Here is a 21,495-nt window from a genome sequence, read left to right on the forward strand (position 1 = left end):
CCCATATCTATGCTATATATGACTAACATGACATAAAGGAAGGCCTGTTGGGAAACACTACTGGAAGAAGACTGACAAGACGACAAGTCAATCACCAGGAGAAGGGGTTTCTGACCTCTAATATGATACCTTCAGGACATACACAATGACATGGACAATATACTGATGAAATTTCCCATACTATTCCTGTATTCAAATCAACTTTTATTTCATTATTATATTTTCTAAAAATATTGGTGAACATGTCCTTTCTGCTGTAGCCACAGCTTCTAATAGAATATATCGCCGCTGACCGCTGAAGATTTAAACTGAGCTTGTGCGACCACATCAGTGAGGTGGACAAGAAATAAGAAAAAGGACAAACAGCAGGTGGCGCTATACAGATAGATTTCATTGAATACCTCAGTGGCAATACTACATTTTCAATTACATACATTTATAAAATTATTTAGATTAAGGTGCTGATTTGAAAACTGTAGAAAATATTTTGTGGCACAAACCCTTTAAAAGAGCCACTCTGGAGCACAAACTGCTTCTCCAGGTGAAATACTGTACAGACTAAAGGTTCCTTTATATTGGACTATGAGCTGGCAGATTATTGGGAATGATGATAATTGCCCAGTGTAGAGGTACCACAAATCACCCTATGAGCAAGAGCTTGTTCATCAGGTGAAATAATTGTGGATGCTGACATTAAAATCATAATTTCTGAGCAGCATAATGTTTAAACAGCGATCTGCTGCCCAAAAATGAACAATCTGTATGGGACTGAGTGATTGCAGTTGAGATCGCTTGTTCCTATACAACAGAGTTGATTGCTGCATGTAAATGCAGCTGTAAGGCTACTTTCACACTCGCTTTTCGGCTTTCCGTTTGTCCATTCAGTGCTCTCACAAAAGGTCCAAAACGGATCAGTTTTGCCCTAATGCATTCTGAATGGAAAAGGATCCGCTCAGAATGCATCAGTTTGCCTCCGTTCAGTCACCATTCCGCTCTGGATGCAAACACCAAAACGCTGCCTGCAGCGTTTTGCTGTCCGCTTGACGAAACTGAGCCAAACGGATCCGTCCTGACACACAATGTAAGTGAATGGGGACGGATCCGTTTTCTCTGATACAATCTGGCACAATAGAAAATGGATCCTTCTCCCATTGACTTTCAATGGAGTTCATGACGGATCTGTCTTGGCTATGTTACAGATAATACAAACAGATTGTTTATGACGGATGCATCAGTAGGGTTGTTTCGATATCCAAATTTTGATTCGGTTTCAATACCATAAAAAAAGTATTGCGATACTCGATACCATTCGATACCACTCGATACCACGTGAAAAAAAGCTGCATGCATTCCGCATTTTATGGAACGTCCGGCCCATAATAGAACAGTCCGGTCCTATTTTTTGGGGGACAAGGTGACTAAAAATAATGGCGAATCGCACAGTTTTTATTTATTTTATTTTTTACAGCGCTCACCGCATAAGAATTTTTAAAAATATTTTAATAGTTTGGACTTTTCAGATGTGGCAATATGTAATATTTTATTTATTTATTGTTTATATATTTTATATGTAAAATTGGGAAAGGGGGTGATTTATACTTAATATTTTGATGTTTTTTTTTTTACTTTTTATTTAATAACTATTTTCCCCCTTAGGGGCCAGAACCTGGGATCTTTTAATCCCTTGTCTTATTCACCCTGACAGAGCTCTTTCAGGGTAATTAGGACCTCACACTCTCCCTGCTGCTCTGTGTATAGTGCACACAGCAGCAGGGAGATTACCATGTCAGCCAGGGTTTCAGTAGCGTCCTGGCTGCCATGGTAACCGATCGGAGCCCCAGGATTACACTGCTGGGGCTCTGATCGGAACTGCCACTGCCACCAATGAGGAGGAGGAGGGGGAGGGGACCCTGTGGCCACTGCCACCAATGATTTTAATACTGGGGGGGGTTGGGGGGGCACTGTGCCACCAATGATTTTGAAATTGGGGGGGTTTAGGGGAGGGAGCGCACTGCGCCACCAATGATTTTAATACTGGGGAAAAGGAGGGGGGGGAGGGCGCACTGCGCCACCAATGATAATTTAATTAATATTTAATACAGGAGGCGGGTGCGGCACCTGAGGGGTTAACTGCCGGTAATCGCAGCTTTTCGCCACCGGGATTTGTATTAAAGAGGACCTTTCATCTGGCAAAAAATTCGGAACCAAGTATCATAATATGTACAGCGGCACCCAGGGATCTCACTGCACTTACTATTAGCCCTGGGCGCCGCTCTTTCTCCCGCTATGTCCTCCGGTATCTTCGGGGACTTGGTTATACTGGGCGGAGACTTCCGGCACTTGGTTATACTGGGCGGAGACTGCCCTTGTTCTCCTGGGTGTCTCCTTCTCCCAGGCTGTGAGCTCTGCGCTGCGATTGGCCAGCGCTACAGCCTGGGAGGAGACGCCCAGGAGAACAAGGGCAGTCTCCGCCCAGTATAGCCAAGTCCCCGAAGATACCGGAGTGGCGCCCAGGGATAATAGTAAGTGCAGTGAGATCCCTGGGCGCTGCTGTACATATCATGATACTTAGTTCAGAAATTTTTTTCCAGATGAAAGGTCCTCTTTAAACATTTACTTTAATTAGTGGCACAGTGCGCCCGCCCCTCTCTCCTCATTGGTGGCAGCGGCAGCAGGGGCACAGGGGTGAGGGAGAGACTGCTTCCTTCTCCCCTGTGCTGCTGAGGAGAACACAGAGAGCGCTGAGAGCAGCCTGCTCATTGTTCTCTGATACTAGACTGCGCAATAGCGAAGCCTAGTATCGAAAAAAGGCAAATCCTGGTATCGAGGTCGATACCAGGCAAAAGTATCGATTGGGTATCGAAAATTCGATACCCGAAACAACCCTAGATGCATGCAATTGTATTATTGTAATGGATCCGTTTTTGCAGATCCATGACGGATCCGCCCAAAACGCGAGTATGAAAGTAGCCTAACCTCCTCTGATGAGCATGCAATTATTTGGAAGAAACAGGTTCTTTCCAATCATTGCCTGTGCGATAAGAGATGAGCCGCTTTCATAGCAGAAATACATTTATATTAGACACGTAAACACAATTTAAGGATACGCCCACTCTAACTGCAGCTTTTCACTGGGAAGTTCTGGCTTCTGGTCATCATGGTTTTTTATGCAGGAAGGTATATACATTGTAATTGGTCGACCACGGAGAAAAACCTTAACACTCATACCATCTATACAGGAACAGAGGTAAATTATTGTATTATGCAATGGCGGCTCATTATCAGTAGTAGTATAATGTACTAAGATGATGCTGGAGATCAATATCATAAAAAATTATAAAGGCAACTATGCCAGAGGCTTATAATATTAACTGCAATTAAAGAGAAGACCACGGCACTCTAGTTGCTGTTTTGTTAAATGCTTATTTTTATTATTATTAGAAAACAGTTTTTTTTTTTTTATCCATCCAGAGAATAATATTTAGCCAATGGCAAACGTTTCGGTCAACAATAGACCTTGATCACGGCCTTAGTCATGGTGCTTGTAGTTTGGCTGGAAACTACAAGCACCATGACTAAGGCCGTGATCAAGGTCTATTGTTGACGAAACGTTGGCCAGTGGCTAAATATTATTCTCTGGATGGATAAAAAAGTAAAAAAAAAAAAAAAGTTTTCTAATAATAATAAAAATAAGCATTTAATGAAACAGCAACTAGAGTGCCGTGGTCTTTTCTTCAATTGCATGAACTTTATATACCACTGAGCACCAATTTTATCACAGAGGTGTGCCGTTCCACTCTTTCCTCACATTCACCCTATAATATTAACTGGACATTTTACATGCCTCAGAACTCCTACCTTCTACTATACATCTGCCAAACAGAAATTATATATTACAAAAAAAATAATAATGAGTCAGTATGTTCTGCTAGTGTTTAACTGCAATACATTGATGATCAGTTTCATTACATAACAAAACGTTTAGATGAGCCAAAACAAAAACAAATCTTAAAAGGGGGGAATTGGACAAAAAGGTGTTAAAAATTTAAAAAAAGTATTACCCTCACATATCCCTGCCCCAGCTATTACAATTCAGGCATTCCAATGTGTGGAGCCAGGACCAGAAAGTTGAGAACAGTGGGTACTAGAGCAGCATTGTAATAGCAGGGGTGGGGATTGGTGGGGTTCAATAGTGCTTCTTTCTGACTTTTTAAAATACATTTTTTGCTTGTAGATTCATACTTTGTGTCCATTGGCAGCACAGGAAAATATAGTAGGGTCCCAAAATATTCTATTGGTGCCAGTTTGATGGTTCTGTACATCATTGAGATTGCACAAAGCCATACAGGTTCTGTGCTTGAGCAATAAAGCTTGCTAGTGAAGGTCTGAAGGAGCACTGGTTACTTGTCTAAATGAGTATTACTACTGTATATACCTACCTATGTTATAATTCCCCCGTTTAGATGCTGAGGAACCTGAAAGATATTTGACTTATTAAAGACAAGATGTAGAGATACATCAGAATAAGAACAGGACAATGAATGCAAACTATGTATTACATTTCTATACTGCATGCATCATTAACAATCACACTAGGAGCTCCAGTGCCTTCTCAAACAGCTGATCTGCAGAGGTTCCGGAAAACTCCTTTAAAAAATCCTAGAAATACCTTTAAGGAAAAATTTCAGGAAACATTCCTAGAACTACTTCTATTGAAATACTGTAGCATGTAAAAACTACACACATTTTTTTTTTCCATACATTTACTTTCAAGATCACTATTTTACCCATTATCATCACTTAGGAGCAAAACTCCAAAGTTGGAACAGCCAGCAACACATAAACAGTGAAATAAACTCTAAATATAAGGGGTTATCCGGGTTCAGAGCTGAACCCGGACATATCCCCATTTTCACCAAGGCAACCTCCCTGATATGAGCATCGGAGCATTTAATGCTCCGATGCACACCTTTGCCCTACACGATAAGCTTTTTTTGGAGATCCGGTAAAGTACTAGGCTCTCCATGGGGAAAAGCTAGGCGGCAGCTCTAGGACAAAGCTAAAGCCCGCCCATTACTGCAAGGTGGAAGCCTCCGCCTAGCAGTGTAAAAATATAAACAAAAAATCCCCTGCCCCAGCACAGGGCAATGGAGAGCATTGGAGCATGAACAACCCCTTTATGAGCAAAACAACAGTAAAAGAAAATCAGAATGCTCTATCCATCTGACCACTGGGGTAATTCACATAAATGTCCTATGTGAACCGAAGCTTACTCCACAATTTAAGATCTCTTTAAACTTTTAAAGGGTTACAAAATCTGAAGTACAAAATGTATATTGCTGAATTATAAGACAAGCTGCTAAAAGTATTCACATGTATGCAGGTTAATACAATACATTTGCAAAGTCTTCAGAACCTTGTAATAATGCCACAAGGTTTGCACACCTGGAATTGTGGTTTTCCTGTCACTCTGCAGATCCTCTCAAGCTCTGTCAAGTTGGATGGGGACCATAAGTGGACAGCCATTTTCAGGTTTCTCCAGAGATGTTTCATAGGGTTCAAGTCAGGTCTCTGGCTGGCTCACTCAAGGACATTTACAGAGTTGTCCCTAAGCCACTCTTGTGTTGTCTTGTTTGGGTGTTTAGGGTCATTGTCTTGTTGGAAGGTGTACCACTGACCAAGACTGAGGTCCAGAGCACTTTGGATCAGGTTCTCATTAAGAATATCTCTGCTCCACTCAGCTTTCCCTCAACCCTAACTAGTCTCCCGATCTCAGCCACTGAAAACACCTCCTTTTGAAAGGAAACCCCCCCCCCCCCCCCCACAACAACTTCTTCGCACCCTCCTTATCCTGTGCAATCCCCACTCCTTCAACTAGTTAGGATCACTCTTTCAGACCAGGCCTGGCAGCCGTCCTTTTCCTACAAATATATACAGTATGTTATGTCGCTGTATATACTATCATTGTATAATACTGTTGTTTACAATAACCTTTTATACTCCTCCTCCTGAGCGGGCCTCTTCCGAGTTCGGGCCCTATAGCAGCCGCTTCCCCTGCTTCCACTATAGGTATGCCCCTGCTGCCATCTCCATGCTTCACTGTACAGATAGTAATGTGCAGGTGATGAGCAGTGTCTGGTTTCCTGTAGACATGAATTGAGGTTAAAAAGTTAAATATTGTTTTCCTCAGACCAGATAATCTTGTTTCTTACAGTCTGGGAGTCTTTTAGGTGTTTTTTTGACAACTCCAGGGTGGCTTTCATGTGTCTTTTATTGAGGATAGGCTTCTTTATGGCCACTCTGCCATAAAGCCCAGACTGGTGGAGTGCTGCAGTGATGGTTGACCTTCTGGAAGTTTCTCCCTTCTGCACACAGAATCTTTGGAGATCAGCCAAAGTGACCATTGGGTCACTGTGCTCTTGGAAACATTTAGTGAAGCAGAAATTATTTGTACCCTTCTCCAGATCTGACTCTGAGCTCTACAGGCAGTTCTTTCCTCCTCATGGCTTGGTTTTTGCTCTAATATGCATTGTCAGCTGTGAGACCTTATGCATAATATAAGGTGTGGGGATTCGCTCTGATAGGCAGGTTAGTGGACGCAGTATAGAGGCAACAACAAAGTTTTTTTAATTAAACAGTTCAGTGTTTATTCACACATTAAGTAAATGACAAAACAAAAAGTCTGTTTCAAGGAAAACAGTCCCCTTGTGATTCTGGTGTTCGTTCACACCATGCAGCAAAAAGGAAGTCCTTGGACAAAGCAGAATCCACCTGCTTTCACACCAACATGGTAACAGGCCTTAATCCGGGCCCAAACTCCCAGGTCCCAACACAGAGTTAAACCTACAACAACTCACAAATGCAACACATCAATCCTCAGAAAGAAACATAAATGAACACCAAAAAACGAGGATGCTGTTTATATAAAAATAAATACTTTTATTGAATTACATAGAACAATAAATATCACTGTTAGTCAAAAGGGATAGGATGTGAAGAAGCGAGCCTCTAGAAAAGGGCTCAACAATGCGGAGAATCGCACTTGAGGGGAATTGCACCTTGTTATATAAACAGCATCCTCGTTTTTTGGTGTTCCCAACACAGAGAGTGACAGAGCTCCACTGTCAGAGAGTAGTAATCCACCCCACCTGACAGTGCTGCCTGTGTTTTATACCCCAAAACCCGGCCTGGAACGTGGGGAGTAGTCACCCACCCAGCACTTTGACTACTCCCAGTAAGAGCCATCCCGGATCAGCTATTACAGCAATACTAAATAGCAACGTGTCATACAGCAACTGCTGCTAACACATGAAAACGGCTCTTACTTCACCGAGGCCAGGAACCTCGGTGACACATATCTATCATCCACAATCATCCCTTGAACCCTCCTACAGTATATATATAAAACATACACACATACATATAGGTCAGTGAAATAACTTGAAACTGACAAAAGTAATGATAGATGAAAATTTACTGAAAATCAGCTAATGCTAATTAGACACTGCATTTAAATTGTAGTTCAACAGAATAATTAAAAAAAATTAACTAATGAAACTGGCCTGACAAAAATGATGGTAACCCTAGAAAACATTGAAAATAATTTGACCATAGGGACATGTTAAACGAAGGTGCATCCTGTAATCAGAATCACAGGTGTCTTCAAACTTGTAGTGAGTTAGTCTGCCTATTTAAAGAGTGAAGAGAAGTCACTGCACTGTTTGGTAACATGATGTCTACCATGCTGAAGATGGACAAAGAAAGCTAAGGAGAGAGTTGTCTCAGGAGATTAGAAACAAAATTGTAGACAAACATGTTAAAGGTAAAGGCTATAACATCATCTCCAAACAGCTTGATGTTCCTGTTAATACAACTGCAGTCTGCACATATTATTCAATGTGGCAGCAAGAGGAAAATTAATGACAAATTGAAGAGATGGATAATATAACTGGTAACCAGAGCCCAGAACAACTTCTAAAGAGATTAGAGGTGAACCGCAAGGTGTAACCAGCAGTGGGTGTAGACCCACTGTGCCAACTAACCAGTTTGACTCTGTGCTAAACCGAAGGGCGTTGTCCTGATGGTTCCCTGGTATTCACCCTTAAACCACTGTACAGGAATCTGGTCTTCGCCGCAGGGAACCAGCCAGGCCACTAGCTCCTGAAGTAGTCCTTGTGTAGTTGGCTGCTGACCCAAGGGGCTCAGAGACAGTGGTGCAAAGTACCAAGTACTCAGGGTTAAAAGCGTAGCTTGAACATAGTCCAATAGTCAGGGCAGGCTGAGTACTTGGGTATTTCAAATAGCAATTCTAAGGTCAGGGTCGGCTGAGTACAAGCGTAATTCAGGTCACAGTTCCAAGTTTGGGGCAGGCAACAAGGAGCAGAGTCAGTAGACAGACAAGGTACGGGACACAGACATTCAGACAAGATCACCTTCACTGGTTACTAGCAAGTAGAAACCTCAAAGCTCAGGCGAGGAGGTGGATCCACAGCCCAGCTAAGTAGGAAGGTTGATAAGTTCCTTAACCAACAGCTGGGCTCAGTGCACAAGGAAAGGACTAACACTTGCAGTGCTGAAGGACAGTTCACTAAGTACCAGTCCTAAATCACACAAGGAGAGTAGAGCGACATCTGCGCCTGGTCATGACGGCAAGACAGCAGTGGGCATGGACCACCAGTGTGATAAAGTGGACTTATTGGAAGACAACTGAGGAGAAAACCACTGTTGAAAGCAAATCTTAAAAAAACAAGTCTAGAATTTGCCAAAGTGCATATTGACAACCACAAAGCTTCGGTGAGAATGGCCTTTCACAGATAAGAAAAAACTGCAGCTTTTTGGAAAGTTACATCAGCTCTATGTTCACAGATGCAAAAATGAATCATAAATAGAAAACAATATTGTACCTACTGTGAAACATGGAGGAGGCTCAGTTATGTTTTGGGGCTGCTTGTTGCATCTGTCTTGAATCAGTGCAGGGCACAATGAAATCTCAACACTATCAAGACATTCTGGACCGAAATGTGCTGCCCGGTATCACAAAGATTGGTGTCAGTCAAAGGTCATGGTCCTCCAGCAGGAAAATGACCAAAACACACAGCTAAAAACATCCACGAATGGCTAAGAGCAAAGTTTTGGGCTATTCTGAATTTGCCTTCTATGAGCCCTAATCTAATTCCTATTGAACATCTGTGAAAAAGAGCTGAAACATGCAGTTTGAAGAAGGCACCCTTCAAAACGGAGACAGGAGAAGTTTGCTCATGAGGAGTGGCCCAAAACACCTGTGGACAGAAGCAGAAGTCTCATTGAGAGTTACAGAAATCACTTGATTGCAGTGACTGCCTCAAAAGAATCAACACAATATTAAGAGTACCATCATTTTTGTCCATGCCAGTTTCATTAGTTTGTTTTATAAACTATTCTGTTGAATCACAATTCAAAAGCAATGTTTGATTTTCATCAGTTGATTTTCAGGTTTTTCTTTCTCTAGGGCTTGGCTACACGACGACATTTGAGAGATATAATAACCATGCGTAAATATATCAGGTGTCAGTACCAAGATCTATCCCATCATCTATTTATCCCCAGGACTGTGACTGTGACGAGGGGACATCCTCTGCGTCTGGAGGAAAGAAGTTTGTACACAAACATAGAAATGGATTCTTTACGGTAAGAGCAGTGAGACTATGGAACTCTCTGCCTGAGGCGTCTTGCACACAAACGTATTTTCTTTCCGTGGCCGTTCAGGTTTTTTGCGGACCGTATGCGGATCCATTCATTTGAATGAGTCCGCAAAAAAATCTGAAGTTACTCCATGTCCATTACGTTTCCGTATATCCGTTCCGCAAAAGAATTGAACATGTCCTATTATTGTTCGCATCACAGACAAGGATAGTATTGTTCTATTAGGTGCCAGCTGTTCTGTTCTACAAAATACGGAATGCACACGGATGTCATCCGTATTTTTTGCGGATCCGTTTTTTGGCAGACCGCAAAATACATATGGTCGTGTGCAAGAGGCCTGAGGAGGTGGTGATGGTGAGTTCACTAAAAGACTTCAAGAGGGGCCTGGATGTATTTCTGGAGTGTAATAATATTACAGGCTATAGTTACTAGAGAGGGGTCGTTGATCCAGGGAGTTATTCTGATTGCCTGATTGGAGTCGGAAAGGAATTTTTTTCCCCTAAAATTAGGAAAACGGGCTTCTACTTCACAGGGGTTTCTTTTACTTCCTCTGGATCAACTTTCAGGATACCAGGCTCAACTGGATGGACAGATGTCTTTTTTCAGCCATACAAACTATGGGGGTCATTTATCAAACTGGTGTAAAGTTAAAATAACTTGACCTTTCATTTTCCAAAGGAGCTGTCCAAAATGAAAGGTGGAATCTCATTGGTTGCTAAGGCAACTAAGCCAGTTCTACTTTACGCCAGTTTGAAAATTGACCCCTATGTTACGATTTGCTACGCAACATTTTTTGTAATGATAGTCAATGGTGTTGCACTGCGATATGTGACATGCTGCGACTGCAACACAGTAGTCGCACAAAAATCCACCCAAGTTCTAAAATTCTGTTTTAACTTTCTCATTATGAAGTATTGAATGCATATTTACTGATATTTTTTAAAAATTTTAGCACAAGGCCGCAAAATAACAAAATGTGAAAAAAGTGAAAGGGTCGGAAGACTTTCCAAATGCATTGTACTGTATATATGATGTAAAAAATAATTTGGTCGGTGGATATAGCTGGCATTCATGTATTAGCTGCCAGCTTCCAGCACTGCAGTAGAGGTGAGAAGATTAGATTGACATACGATTTACCTTTTGTGAAATACCAAAGCCTAAGGGCTATCATGCTGATTTGTGATTTTAATAGCTATTTGACTCTGGTTCTAACATGAATCAAATATCTTATAATATTTTAACACTAGGGTGAATAGAACATTATTTAACGAGGTCTGCAGAGGATGTGGACAAGGCAAGAAAAATTACCCACAGTGGGTGTAACTATTAACTCTTTCCATGCCAAGGATATATCTCATACAGCCTTGTAGGGTGGTAATTCAGTAGCGTATTCCTTGTTATTGATGGCTGGATCTCAGGCTGACTATCTAAGCTTTAAAGGAAGACCAAGATCACGGCACTAGTAGTTCTCATTCCGTACCTGATTTCTAAGGCCCCTTTCACACGGGCGAGTATTCCGTGCGGATGCGATGCGTGAGTTGAACGCATTGCACCCGCACTGAATCCTGACCCATTCATTTCTATGGGGCTGTGCACACGAGCGGTGATTTTCACGCATCACTTGTGCGTTGTGTGAAAATCGCAGCATGCTCCTTTTTGTGCGTTTTTCACGTAACGCAGGCTCCATAGAAATGAATGGGGTTGCGTGAAAATCGCAAGCATCCGCAAGCAAGTGCGGATGCGGTGCGATTTTCACGCACGGTTGCTAGGTGACGATCGAGATGGGGACCCAATCATTATTATTTCCCCTTATAACATGGTTATAAGGGAAAATAATAGCATTCTAAATACAGAATGCATAGTACAATAGGGCTGAAGGGGTTAAAAAAAATAATAAAAAAATTTAACTCACCTTAAAGGGACACTGACAGGCCTTCTGAGCATAGTTAGCTCTTTATATGCCCCCCTAGGTCTTATAATAAGTTCCCAATTCATATAAGTATTATCCCTGTGCGCATTATAAAACGTTAAAAATAATCTTTATAATCACCTCTCCTTTATGCCCAAGGTGCGTTCTTTGTGGCGCATTTGTGCCCAGCCGCGTCCCAACTGCCGGATCCTTATACACGCCCATCTCATTAGTATTCACTTGGCGCAATGTGATCCCGGCGAGCGAGGGTGCCGGGCGCATGATCTCCGAATGTCGGGGACTGAGAAATACCGCCCAGCGAAGTGAATACTAATGAGATGGGCGTGTCTAAGGACCCGGCAGTTGGGACGCGGCTGGGCACAAATGCGCCGCAAAGAACGCCCCTTGGGCAGAAAGGAGAGGTGATTATAAAGATTATTTTTAACGTTTTATAATGCGCACAGGGATAATACTTATATGAATTGGGAACTTATTATAAGACCTAGGGGGGCATATAAAGAGCTAATTATGCTCAGAAGGCCTGTCAGTGTCCCTTTAAGGTGAGTTAAATTTTTTTATTATTTTTTTTAACCCCTTCAGCCCTATTGTACTATGCATTCTGTATTTAGAATGCTATTATTTTCCCTTATAACCATGTTATAAGGGGAAATAATAATGATTGGGTCCCCATCCCGATCGTCACCTAGCAACCGTGCGTGAAAATCGCACCGCATCCGCACTTGCTTGCGGATGCTTGCGATTTTCACGCAACCCCATTCATTTCTATGGGGCCTGCGTTACGTGAAAAACGCACAAAAAGGAGCATGCTGCGATTTTCACACAACGCACAAGTGATGCGTGAAAATCACCGCTCGTGTGCACAGCCCCATAGAAATGAATGAGTCCGGATTCAGTGCGGGTGCAATGCGTTCAACTCACGCATTGCATCCGCACAGAATACTCGCCCGTGTGAAAGGGGCCTTAGAAATCAGGTACGGAATGAGAACTATGAATTGGGAACTTATTATAAGACCTAGGGGGGCATATAAAGAGCTAACTATGCTCAGAAGGCCTGTCAGTGTCCCTTTAATCCACTTGTTCGCGCAGCCGGCATCTCTTCTGTCTTTATCTCTGAGCAATAGGACCTTTGATGACGTCACTATGCTCATCACATGATCCATCACCATGGTGATGGATCATGTGATGGACCATTTGATGAACGCAGTGACGTCATCAAAGGTCCTATTGCTCACAGAAGAAGACAGAAGAGATGCGGGCTGCGCGAACAAGTGGATTAAGGTGAGTTAAATAATTTTATTTATTTATTTTAACCCCTCCAGCCCTATTGTACTATGCATTCTGTATTCAGAATGCTATTATTTTCCCTTATAACCATGTTATAAGGGGAAATAATACAATCTACACTACAACTAACCGACCCTTTCCGATATAAATCAAAATAGGCCGCAATTTTCTCAAAAAAAGTGTATTTTTAACTTTCTCTGGTTAAATAGTTCAAATATAAGTAAATTTCTATACAAGTTTGTGCCAGAATTTATTGTGCTACATGTCTTTGATAAAAAAAAATCCAATAAGTGTATATTTATTGGTTTGCGCAAAAGTTATAGCATTTACAAACTATGGTACAACTATGGTACATTTTGAAGCAGCTCTGACTTTCTGAGCACCTGTCATGTTTCTTGAGGTGCTAGAATGCCAGGATAGTATAAATACCCCCCAGATGACCCCATTTTAGAAAGAAGACACCCCAAAGTATTCGCGGAGGGGCATGGTGAGTTCATGTATGATTTAATTTTTTTTCACAAGTTAGCGGAAAATTACACTTTCTGAGAAAAATAAAAAATAATAAAGTTTCCATTTCTGCTAACTTCTGGCAAAAAAAAAAAAATCTCCCACGGACTCACTATGCCCCTCAGTGAATACCTTGGGGTGTCTACTTTCCGAAATGGGGTCATTTGTGGGGTGTGTTTACTGTTCTGGCATTTTGGGCGAGGCTAAATTGTGAGCAACCCTATAAAGCTTAAAGGTACTCGTTGGACTTTCGCCCCTTTACGCACCTAGCCTGCAGAAAAGTGTCACACATGTGGTATCGCCGTACTCAGTAAAAGTAGGGCAATGTGTTTTGGGGTGTATTTTTACATATACCCATGGTGGGTGAGAGAAATATATCTCTGTAAATTGACAACTTTGTATAAAAAAAATTAAAAAGTTGTCATTTACAGAGATATTTCTCACACACAGTATGGTATATGTAAAAATACACCCCAAAACACATTGCCATACTTCTCCTGAGTACGGCGATACCACATGTGTGACACTTTTTTGCAGCCTAGGTGCACAAAGGCGCCCAAATTCCAATGAGTACCTTTAGGATTTCACAGGGCATTTTTTACGCATTTGGATTCCAAACTACTTCTCACGCTTTAGGGCCCCTAAAATACCAGGGCAGTATAAATACCCCACAAGTGACCCCATTTTGTAAAGAAGACACCCCAAGGTATTCCGTGAGGGGCATGGCGAGTTCCTAGAATTTTTTTTTTTTTTTAGGCACAAGTTAGCGGAAAAAGATTATTATTATTATTATTTTTTCTCTTACAAAGTCTCATATTCCACTAACTTGTGACAAAAAATATAATTTTACATGAACTCGCCATGCCCCTCACGCCATGCCCCTGCCAGGGCAGTATAAATACCCCACATGTTACCCCATTTTGCAAAGAAGACACCCCAAGGTATTCCGTGAGGGGCATGGCGAGATCATAGAAGATTTTTTTTTTTGGCACAAGTTAGTGGAAATTTTTTTATTTATTTTTTTTCTCACAAAGTCTCCCTTTCCGCTAACTTGTGACAAAAAGTTCAATCTTTCATGGACTCAATATGCCCCTCAGCGAATACCTTGGGGTGTCTTCTTTCCAAAATGGGGTCATTTGTGGGGTGTACTGCCCTGGCATTTGAGGGTCTCCGCAATCACTACATGTATGGCCAGCATTAGGAGTTTCTGCTATTCTCCTTAGGCCTCATGCACACGACCATTTTTTGGGTCCGCATTCGAGCCGGGCACCTTCCGTTTTTTGCGCATCCAAGGTTTGCGGACCGCAACAAATGGCACGGTCGTGTGCATGAGGCCTTATATTGAGCATACGGGTAATGAGATTTTTTTTTTCCGTTCAGCCTCTGGGCTGAAAGAAAAAATGAACGGCACAGATTTCTTCATTCGCATCGATCAATGTGGATGAAAAAATCTCTGCCAAATAATGTGCAAAATAAAAAAAGCTGCGATCGCTAATAAAGATCCAAAAAGCTCAAAAGTGATCTTTATAGCGCCACAGCGATTTTACTGTGTTTTTGCAGTGATCAGAAAAAAAACAATTTCTGTCACTGCGGTGGGGCGGACTGAACGCAAGTGTAAGCACAAGATCAGGCCTGATCGGGCGAACACTGCGTTTTTTGTAGAGCCTAAGGTGACCCTAATGTACTGATATAGATCTGATTGCGATCAGTCTTGATCACTTACAGATACTATATAGTACTAGTGCTGATTAGCGACAGCGATGACGCTAATCGGCGACTAATCAGTGACTGCGGTGCGGTGGGCGCTAACTACCTAACAAGTGGCTAACTAACTGGCGGTGATAAGGGACCCTTAGGCCCCATTCACACGTCCGCAATTCTGTTGCGCATTTTGCGGAACGGAATTGCGGACCCATTTTTTTCTATGGGGACAGACTTTGTCCCGCTCGGATCCGGAATTGCGGATCTGCACTTCCAGGTCCGCAATTTCGTTCTGCAAAAATATAGAACAACATGTCCTATTCTTGTCCGCAATTGCCAGAACTATTTTCTATATAGTTCTGGCAATGTGCGGATCCGCAAAATGCGGAAAGCACATTGCTGGTGTCCGTGTTTTGCGGATCCGCAAAACACATACGGACGTCTGAATGGAGCCTTACAGGGGGGTGATCAATGACAGGGGGGTGATCAGGGAGTCTATATGGGGTGATCAGGGGTTAATAAGGGGTTAATAAGTGACAGGGGGGGGTGTAGTGAGAGTTTTGCTTCCGCTCCCATTTTGGTACAACCTGATGTCTCTCTACCTTTTATTGTTGATGTGGACGCTTCTGAGGTGGGTGTGGGTGCGGTCTTATCTCAGGGTCCCTCTCCTGCCAAATGGCGACCGTGTGCCTTTTTCTCAAGGAAACTCTCCTCAGCAGAGAGAAATTACGATGTAGGAGATAGGGAGTTGTTGGCCATCAAATTAGCTTTTGAGGAATGGCGCCATTGGCTAGAGGGAGCCAGACACCCTATTACCATGTTTACCAACCATAAGAATCTGGCCTACTTGGAATCAGCCAAGCGTCTGAACCCGAGACAGGCCAGATGGTCTTTGTTCTTTTCTAGGTTTAATTTTGTTGTCCGCCCTGGGGTTAAAAATGTGAAGGCGGATGCCCTGTCACGTTGTTTTCCGGGAGGGGGGGACTTTGAAGACCCGGGTCCCATTTTGGCTGAAGGGGTGGTCGTCTCTACTCTTTATTCTGATTTGGAGGCAGAGGTTCAGGCAGCCCAGGCAGAGGCTCCTGATCTTTGTCCTCCTGGGAGGTTGTTTGTGCCTCTCGCTTTACGACACAAGGTTTTTAAGGAGCACCACGATACTGTCCTTGCTGGGCACCCGGGGAGTAGAGCCACAGTAGATCTCATTACTCGGAGATTCTAGTGGCCGGCTCTTCGTAAGACAGCTGAGGGTTTTGTGGCAGCCTGCGAGACCTGCGCTCGTGCCAAGGTCCCTCATTCACGGCCATCGGGTTCTATCCTCCATTCCTTCCCGTCCTTGGACGCATCTGTCCATGGACTTCATTACGGACCTGCCTCGTTCATCGGGGAAGACTGTGATTCTGGTGGTAGTGGACAGTTTTAGCACAATGGCGCATTTCATTCCCTTTCCTGGGTTACCCAATGGTAAGACGTTGGCGCAAGCGTTTGTTGATCACATTGTTAAATTGCATGGCATTCCTTCAGACATTGTTTCTGATAGGGGCACGCAATTTGTTTTCAGATTCTGGAAGGCCTTCTGTTCTCGCTTGGTGATTCAGTTGTCATTTTCTTCTGCTTTTCACCCGCAGTCGAATGGTCGGACCGAACGCGTCAATCAGAATCTGGAGACATATCTGCGCTGTTTTGTGGCGGAGAATCAGGAGGATTGGTATTCTTTTTTGTCCCTTGCTGAGTTTGCTTTAAATAACCGTCGCCAGGAGTCCTCTGATAAGTCACCATTTTTTCGTTCATATGGGTTTCATCCACGAGCATCATGAAGGTATGTGGGTGGCTGGATCTTATGCCCTGTATGGGCGAATATTATGACATTGTAAATGCGCACGTATATACACACCTGAGACATAGTGAGCTATTAACTGAATAGGTAATTGGCCACAGCAGTAAGTGTGGGTGTGGCTTATGGTTTTTAAACAGGATCTTTTAGAGCACACTTGGTGTTTGATAAAGGCTATGTGTTAGCCGAAACGTAACAACCCTGCAACACGTTTTTGTTCACCTGAGCGGTTCCCAATAAAGGGATTTTTGTACCGGACATGCTGCCTCCATCATCATTTATTGGACTGTATATACATGAGCCCCTATGGATCTAGGACTCCAGGCAGGCTGTTGCATTCTGGATGACTGCAAGATCTGGTGAGTGTGACTCCACATTATTACCTCTACATCCACAGTTTGGGACATTCTCTGGAGAGGGGTCTTCTGGTTTACCTGATGAGGAGAGATTTTCCTCCTCTTTGTCATTTATTTGGCAAAAGATTCAGGGTAATCTGAAGAAGATGAGTGACAGATATAAGCGTGTGGTGGATAAGAGACGTGTGCCTGGTCCGGACCTGAATGTGGGTGATCTGGTGTGGTTGTCTACAAAGAATATCAAACTGAAGGTTCCCTCCTGGAAGTTGGGTCCTAAGTTTATTGGGCCTTACAAGATCTTGTCCGTCATCAATCCCGTTGCCTTCCGTCTTGATCTTCCTCAGACTTGAAAGATCCATAATGTTTTTCACAGGTTCCTATTAAAACCTTATGTCCAACCCACTGTACCCTCCTCTTTGCCTCCTCCTCCGATTTTTGTTGATGGTAATCTTGAATTCCAGGTCTCTAGGATTGTGGATTCTCGCATTATCCGCGGTTCTCTCCAATAACTTGTTCATTGAGAGGGTTATGGTCCTGAGGAGAGGATGTGGGTCCCAGTGGCGGACATTAAGGCCACTCGTCTCATCAGGGCTTTCCATAGGTCTCATACTGAGAAGGTGGGTTCGGAGTGTCCGGAGTCCACCCGTAGAGGGAGGGGTACTGTCACCGCCAGTTCTGCCTCACTTTGCGGTTTATACTACTTCCTGGATTGAAGTGTTCACTGCTGGAGGCTTCTGCTGCAGCTTGTTCAGAAAAGTCCTTTCATGTATTGTGTTTCCTTGCTGGCTTGATTCTAGGTGACCATGACTCCCTCAGTATGTAGTGGAGGGAGCCGGTGGTCATGTCCCCTCACTATTATAGGGTTTTCAGGTGTCATACAGTCTTAGGTACGTGGGCATACAATCGTCTACCTCTGAGACCCTTGTATGTGCTTAGCAGTCAGGGTGAGCTCTTAGGGTTTTATAGGGGTCACCTATATGCTCCTTAGTTTGGGATCAAGCCAGTCGGATGTTGATTCTTAACTTCCAGCTATCTGCAACATCATCCGTGACAAGTATACAGACCACTTCTCTTGCAATATCCATCCAGTAATAGCGATAATGATTGTCACTAGAAATTAATATCTAATATATTTCTGACCGATGGAAAAGATTTCCATAAGTTAGAAAATAAATTTTCACTCACTGACTGATGTCATAAATGACAGTATCCAGACAGGATTAATATAGTTTTTTTTGTACCCACATTAGGGATGCACCCAGATCTCCGTGGTTCATTAGAACCACTGATATGACACTAATTAATTTTGTGATGACCTACAGGAGGTCCAGTTGTTTGGTTCAGAAGCAATAAATTACCCATATGGTACCAGTCTAAAAGTGGCCTTAGTTAATGAATTATAATGGGTTTAGGAATTTATACATGTTAACGAGTTTGTATAGGAGGTTGGGTAAGTATATACTACATAATTCTCAGTACTTGCATGCAAAAGTTTGTTGGTGAATTCCTGCGTTTTTTGCATTTCATTAACACATGCAGCACTGAATGTAGACGTGTGGTATGTATGAACTCCACATCTTAGGCCCCTTTCACACGAGCAAGTATTCCGCGCGGGTGCAATGCGTGATGCAAACCCATTGCGCCCACACGGAATCTGGGCCCATTCATTTCAATGGGGCTGTGTACATAGCGATATGCCCCTAATGTATCAGATGGGCCAATCCTTTTAACCACTTCCTGACCACCAGGTCATTTGCCCCCTTCTTGACCAATCCTAATTTTACAAATCTGGCATGTGTCACTTTATGTCATAATAAATTTTAAATGCGTTTATTTATCCAAGCCCTTATGAGAATGTTTTCTCGTGCCACATTGTACATCATGTTAATGGTAAAGTGGAGTCAATATGTTAAATTGAAAATTTGGGAAAATTTGCAATTTTCTAAATTTGAATTTCTGCTTTTAAGACAGATAGTGATACTTCATAAAATACTTATTAATTAACATTCATCATATGTCTACTTTATGTTGACATCATTTTGATACTGTTGTTTTTTTAGGATGTTAGAAGGTTTAGAATTTCAGAAGCAATTTTTGAAATTTTCAAAAAAATCAACAGTTCAGTTCTGAAGTCACTTTGATGAGCTGACATAATAGAAACCACCCAGAAATTACCCCAATTTAGAAACTACACCTCGCAAACTTTTCAAAATTTGAGATGTTGTTAACCCTTTAAGTATTCCACGGGATTTAAAGAAAAATAGAGGTGAAATTTCTAAATAAAATAAAAAAGGGGTGGCTCTACGGCTCTACTGCTCAGGCAAATGGTCGAGGTGCAAGGCTGCTAGAACTGACTCACCCAGTCAGGAGTGGATTAATTGAAGGAAAATAAGTAAGCAGGCACACTCTAATTTGGGTCAATATATTAATTTATTTATATATATGGTGGATGTAGGATATATTAAAATTGGTCGATAAAATGAGGCAAAGGTGTGGTATATAGTATGAAAAAACGTATTGGGGAATAAAATTCGGCTAACTGTCCTTTTAGGTAGGTAAAGAGTAATGGATGTCGAGATAGGTGGGTTGTCATTAAATGGTCACCAGCTGGTATTAGGAATGTTGAGGTAATAACATATAAAAAATAAAAAAAATAAAAATGTGCGCTGAAAGATGCGCTAAAAAAGTTGTCCTTATATATAAAATCGTCTTTTCATGAAATAATAGTCTCAAGAATAATGCGTTTTATTCCTTATATAGGATAGTAATATTCTTTTGTGGTGATGTCCTCTGAGTAAGAGATAAATAAGTGAAAACTGCGCCTTGTGACTCCTTATATGATTCCCGCTGTTAAATGGAGAGTACGTGATGTGCCTTTTTTTGTTATATATAGATCAGTTATTTGTCATAGAGCCGCAGGCATATACATTAATACATTGTAGTTGTAAATAGATGTTATGCTTATTATGCGGATGCTGTGGGAGGAAGGGGCGCTCTGTGCCTGAGTGCGGCGTCCCGCACTGTCTCTGGCTACAGAGATCACTTACCCTTCACCCGGCGCTGCTGTCTTCGGTCCTCTGGCGTTGATCAGTTCTCCCTGGGCGGCTGTCTTGAATCCAGGAGTCGGCGGTGTATCTCGTGTTGCCAGGGACGCCGGGAGGCGTGGTTCGCGCGTCTGTAAGGTGACGTGTGCAGTCACGTGATCGCGATCTTTCCCGGCTTGTGCTAAATGGTCCCGGCCTATTCTGAATGATCTTCTAGCTCCGTTAACAGCGGGAATCATATAAGGAGTCACAAGGCGCAGTATTCACTTATTTATCTCTTACTCAGAGGACATCACCACAAAAGAAAATTACTATCCTATATAAGGAATAAAACGCATTATTCTTGAGACTATTATTTCATGAAAAGACGATTTTATATATAAGGACAACTTTTTTAGCGCATCTTTCAGCGCACATTTTTATTTTTTTATTTTTTATATGTTATTACCTCAACATTCCTAATACCAGCTGGTGACCATTTAATGACAACCCACCTATCTCGACATCCATTACTCTTTACCTACCTAAAAGGACAGTTAGCCGAATTTTATTCCCCAATATGTTTTTTCATACTATATACCACACCTTTGCCTCATTTTATCGACCAATTTTAATATATCCTACATCCACCATATATATAAATAAACTAATATTTTGACCCAAATTAGAGTGTGCCTGCTTACTTATTTTCCTTCAAATTTCTAAATTTCACTTTTATTTGCAGATTTTCAGTTTGTAACACATCAGGGGTTAGCAACAAAAGAAACCTCAATATGTATTACCCTTCTATGTGGTTGTAAAGTGATGTATGGGTACACTGCAGGGCTCAGAAGGCATGGAGCACCATATGGTTTTTGTAGGGCAGATTTTGCTAGAATGGTCTTTAGGCGCTGTGTTGCATTTGAGGAGACTCTGAGGTACCCCCACAGTGAAAACAACACCAAAAATAAAACTAGAATAACTAGAGATGAGCGAATTTCTTCAAATTTCGATTCGGCTGCTTTGCCAAATTTTTTATAAAAATTCACTTTGTGACGATTTTTTTTTAACGAAGCCCTGGTCATTGTACCCCTCAGATGCCGCGTTCATACACGATTGCAGCATCTGAGTTTAAAAACAGTGTAAAATTAACAATAAAAAAACTATTACATCAAACTTACC

The 21,495-nt window shown here is 42.1% G+C and overlaps 1 protein-coding gene across 1 annotated transcript in view; it reads right to left on the reverse strand.

The window, feature by feature from the left end:
* Positions 1-21,495, reverse strand: part of EML3 (EMAP like 3) — a 185,708-nt gene that overhangs the window by 90,719 nt on the left and 73,494 nt on the right. The window contains exons 6-7 of the mRNA XM_040409590.1: positions 4,440-4,475; positions 3,108-3,231 (exon numbers count right to left, since the gene is read on the reverse strand). Of these exons, the coding sequence (XP_040265524.1) occupies positions 3,108-3,231; positions 4,440-4,475 (160 nt within the window). The remainder of the gene's footprint in view (positions 1-3,107; positions 3,232-4,439; positions 4,476-21,495) is intronic.

Source organism: Bufo bufo, chromosome 10 (assembly GCF_905171765.1).
Source record: "Bufo bufo chromosome 10, aBufBuf1.1, whole genome shotgun sequence".
In the NCBI taxonomy this organism is placed as follows: domain Eukaryota; kingdom Metazoa; phylum Chordata; class Amphibia; order Anura; family Bufonidae; genus Bufo; species Bufo bufo.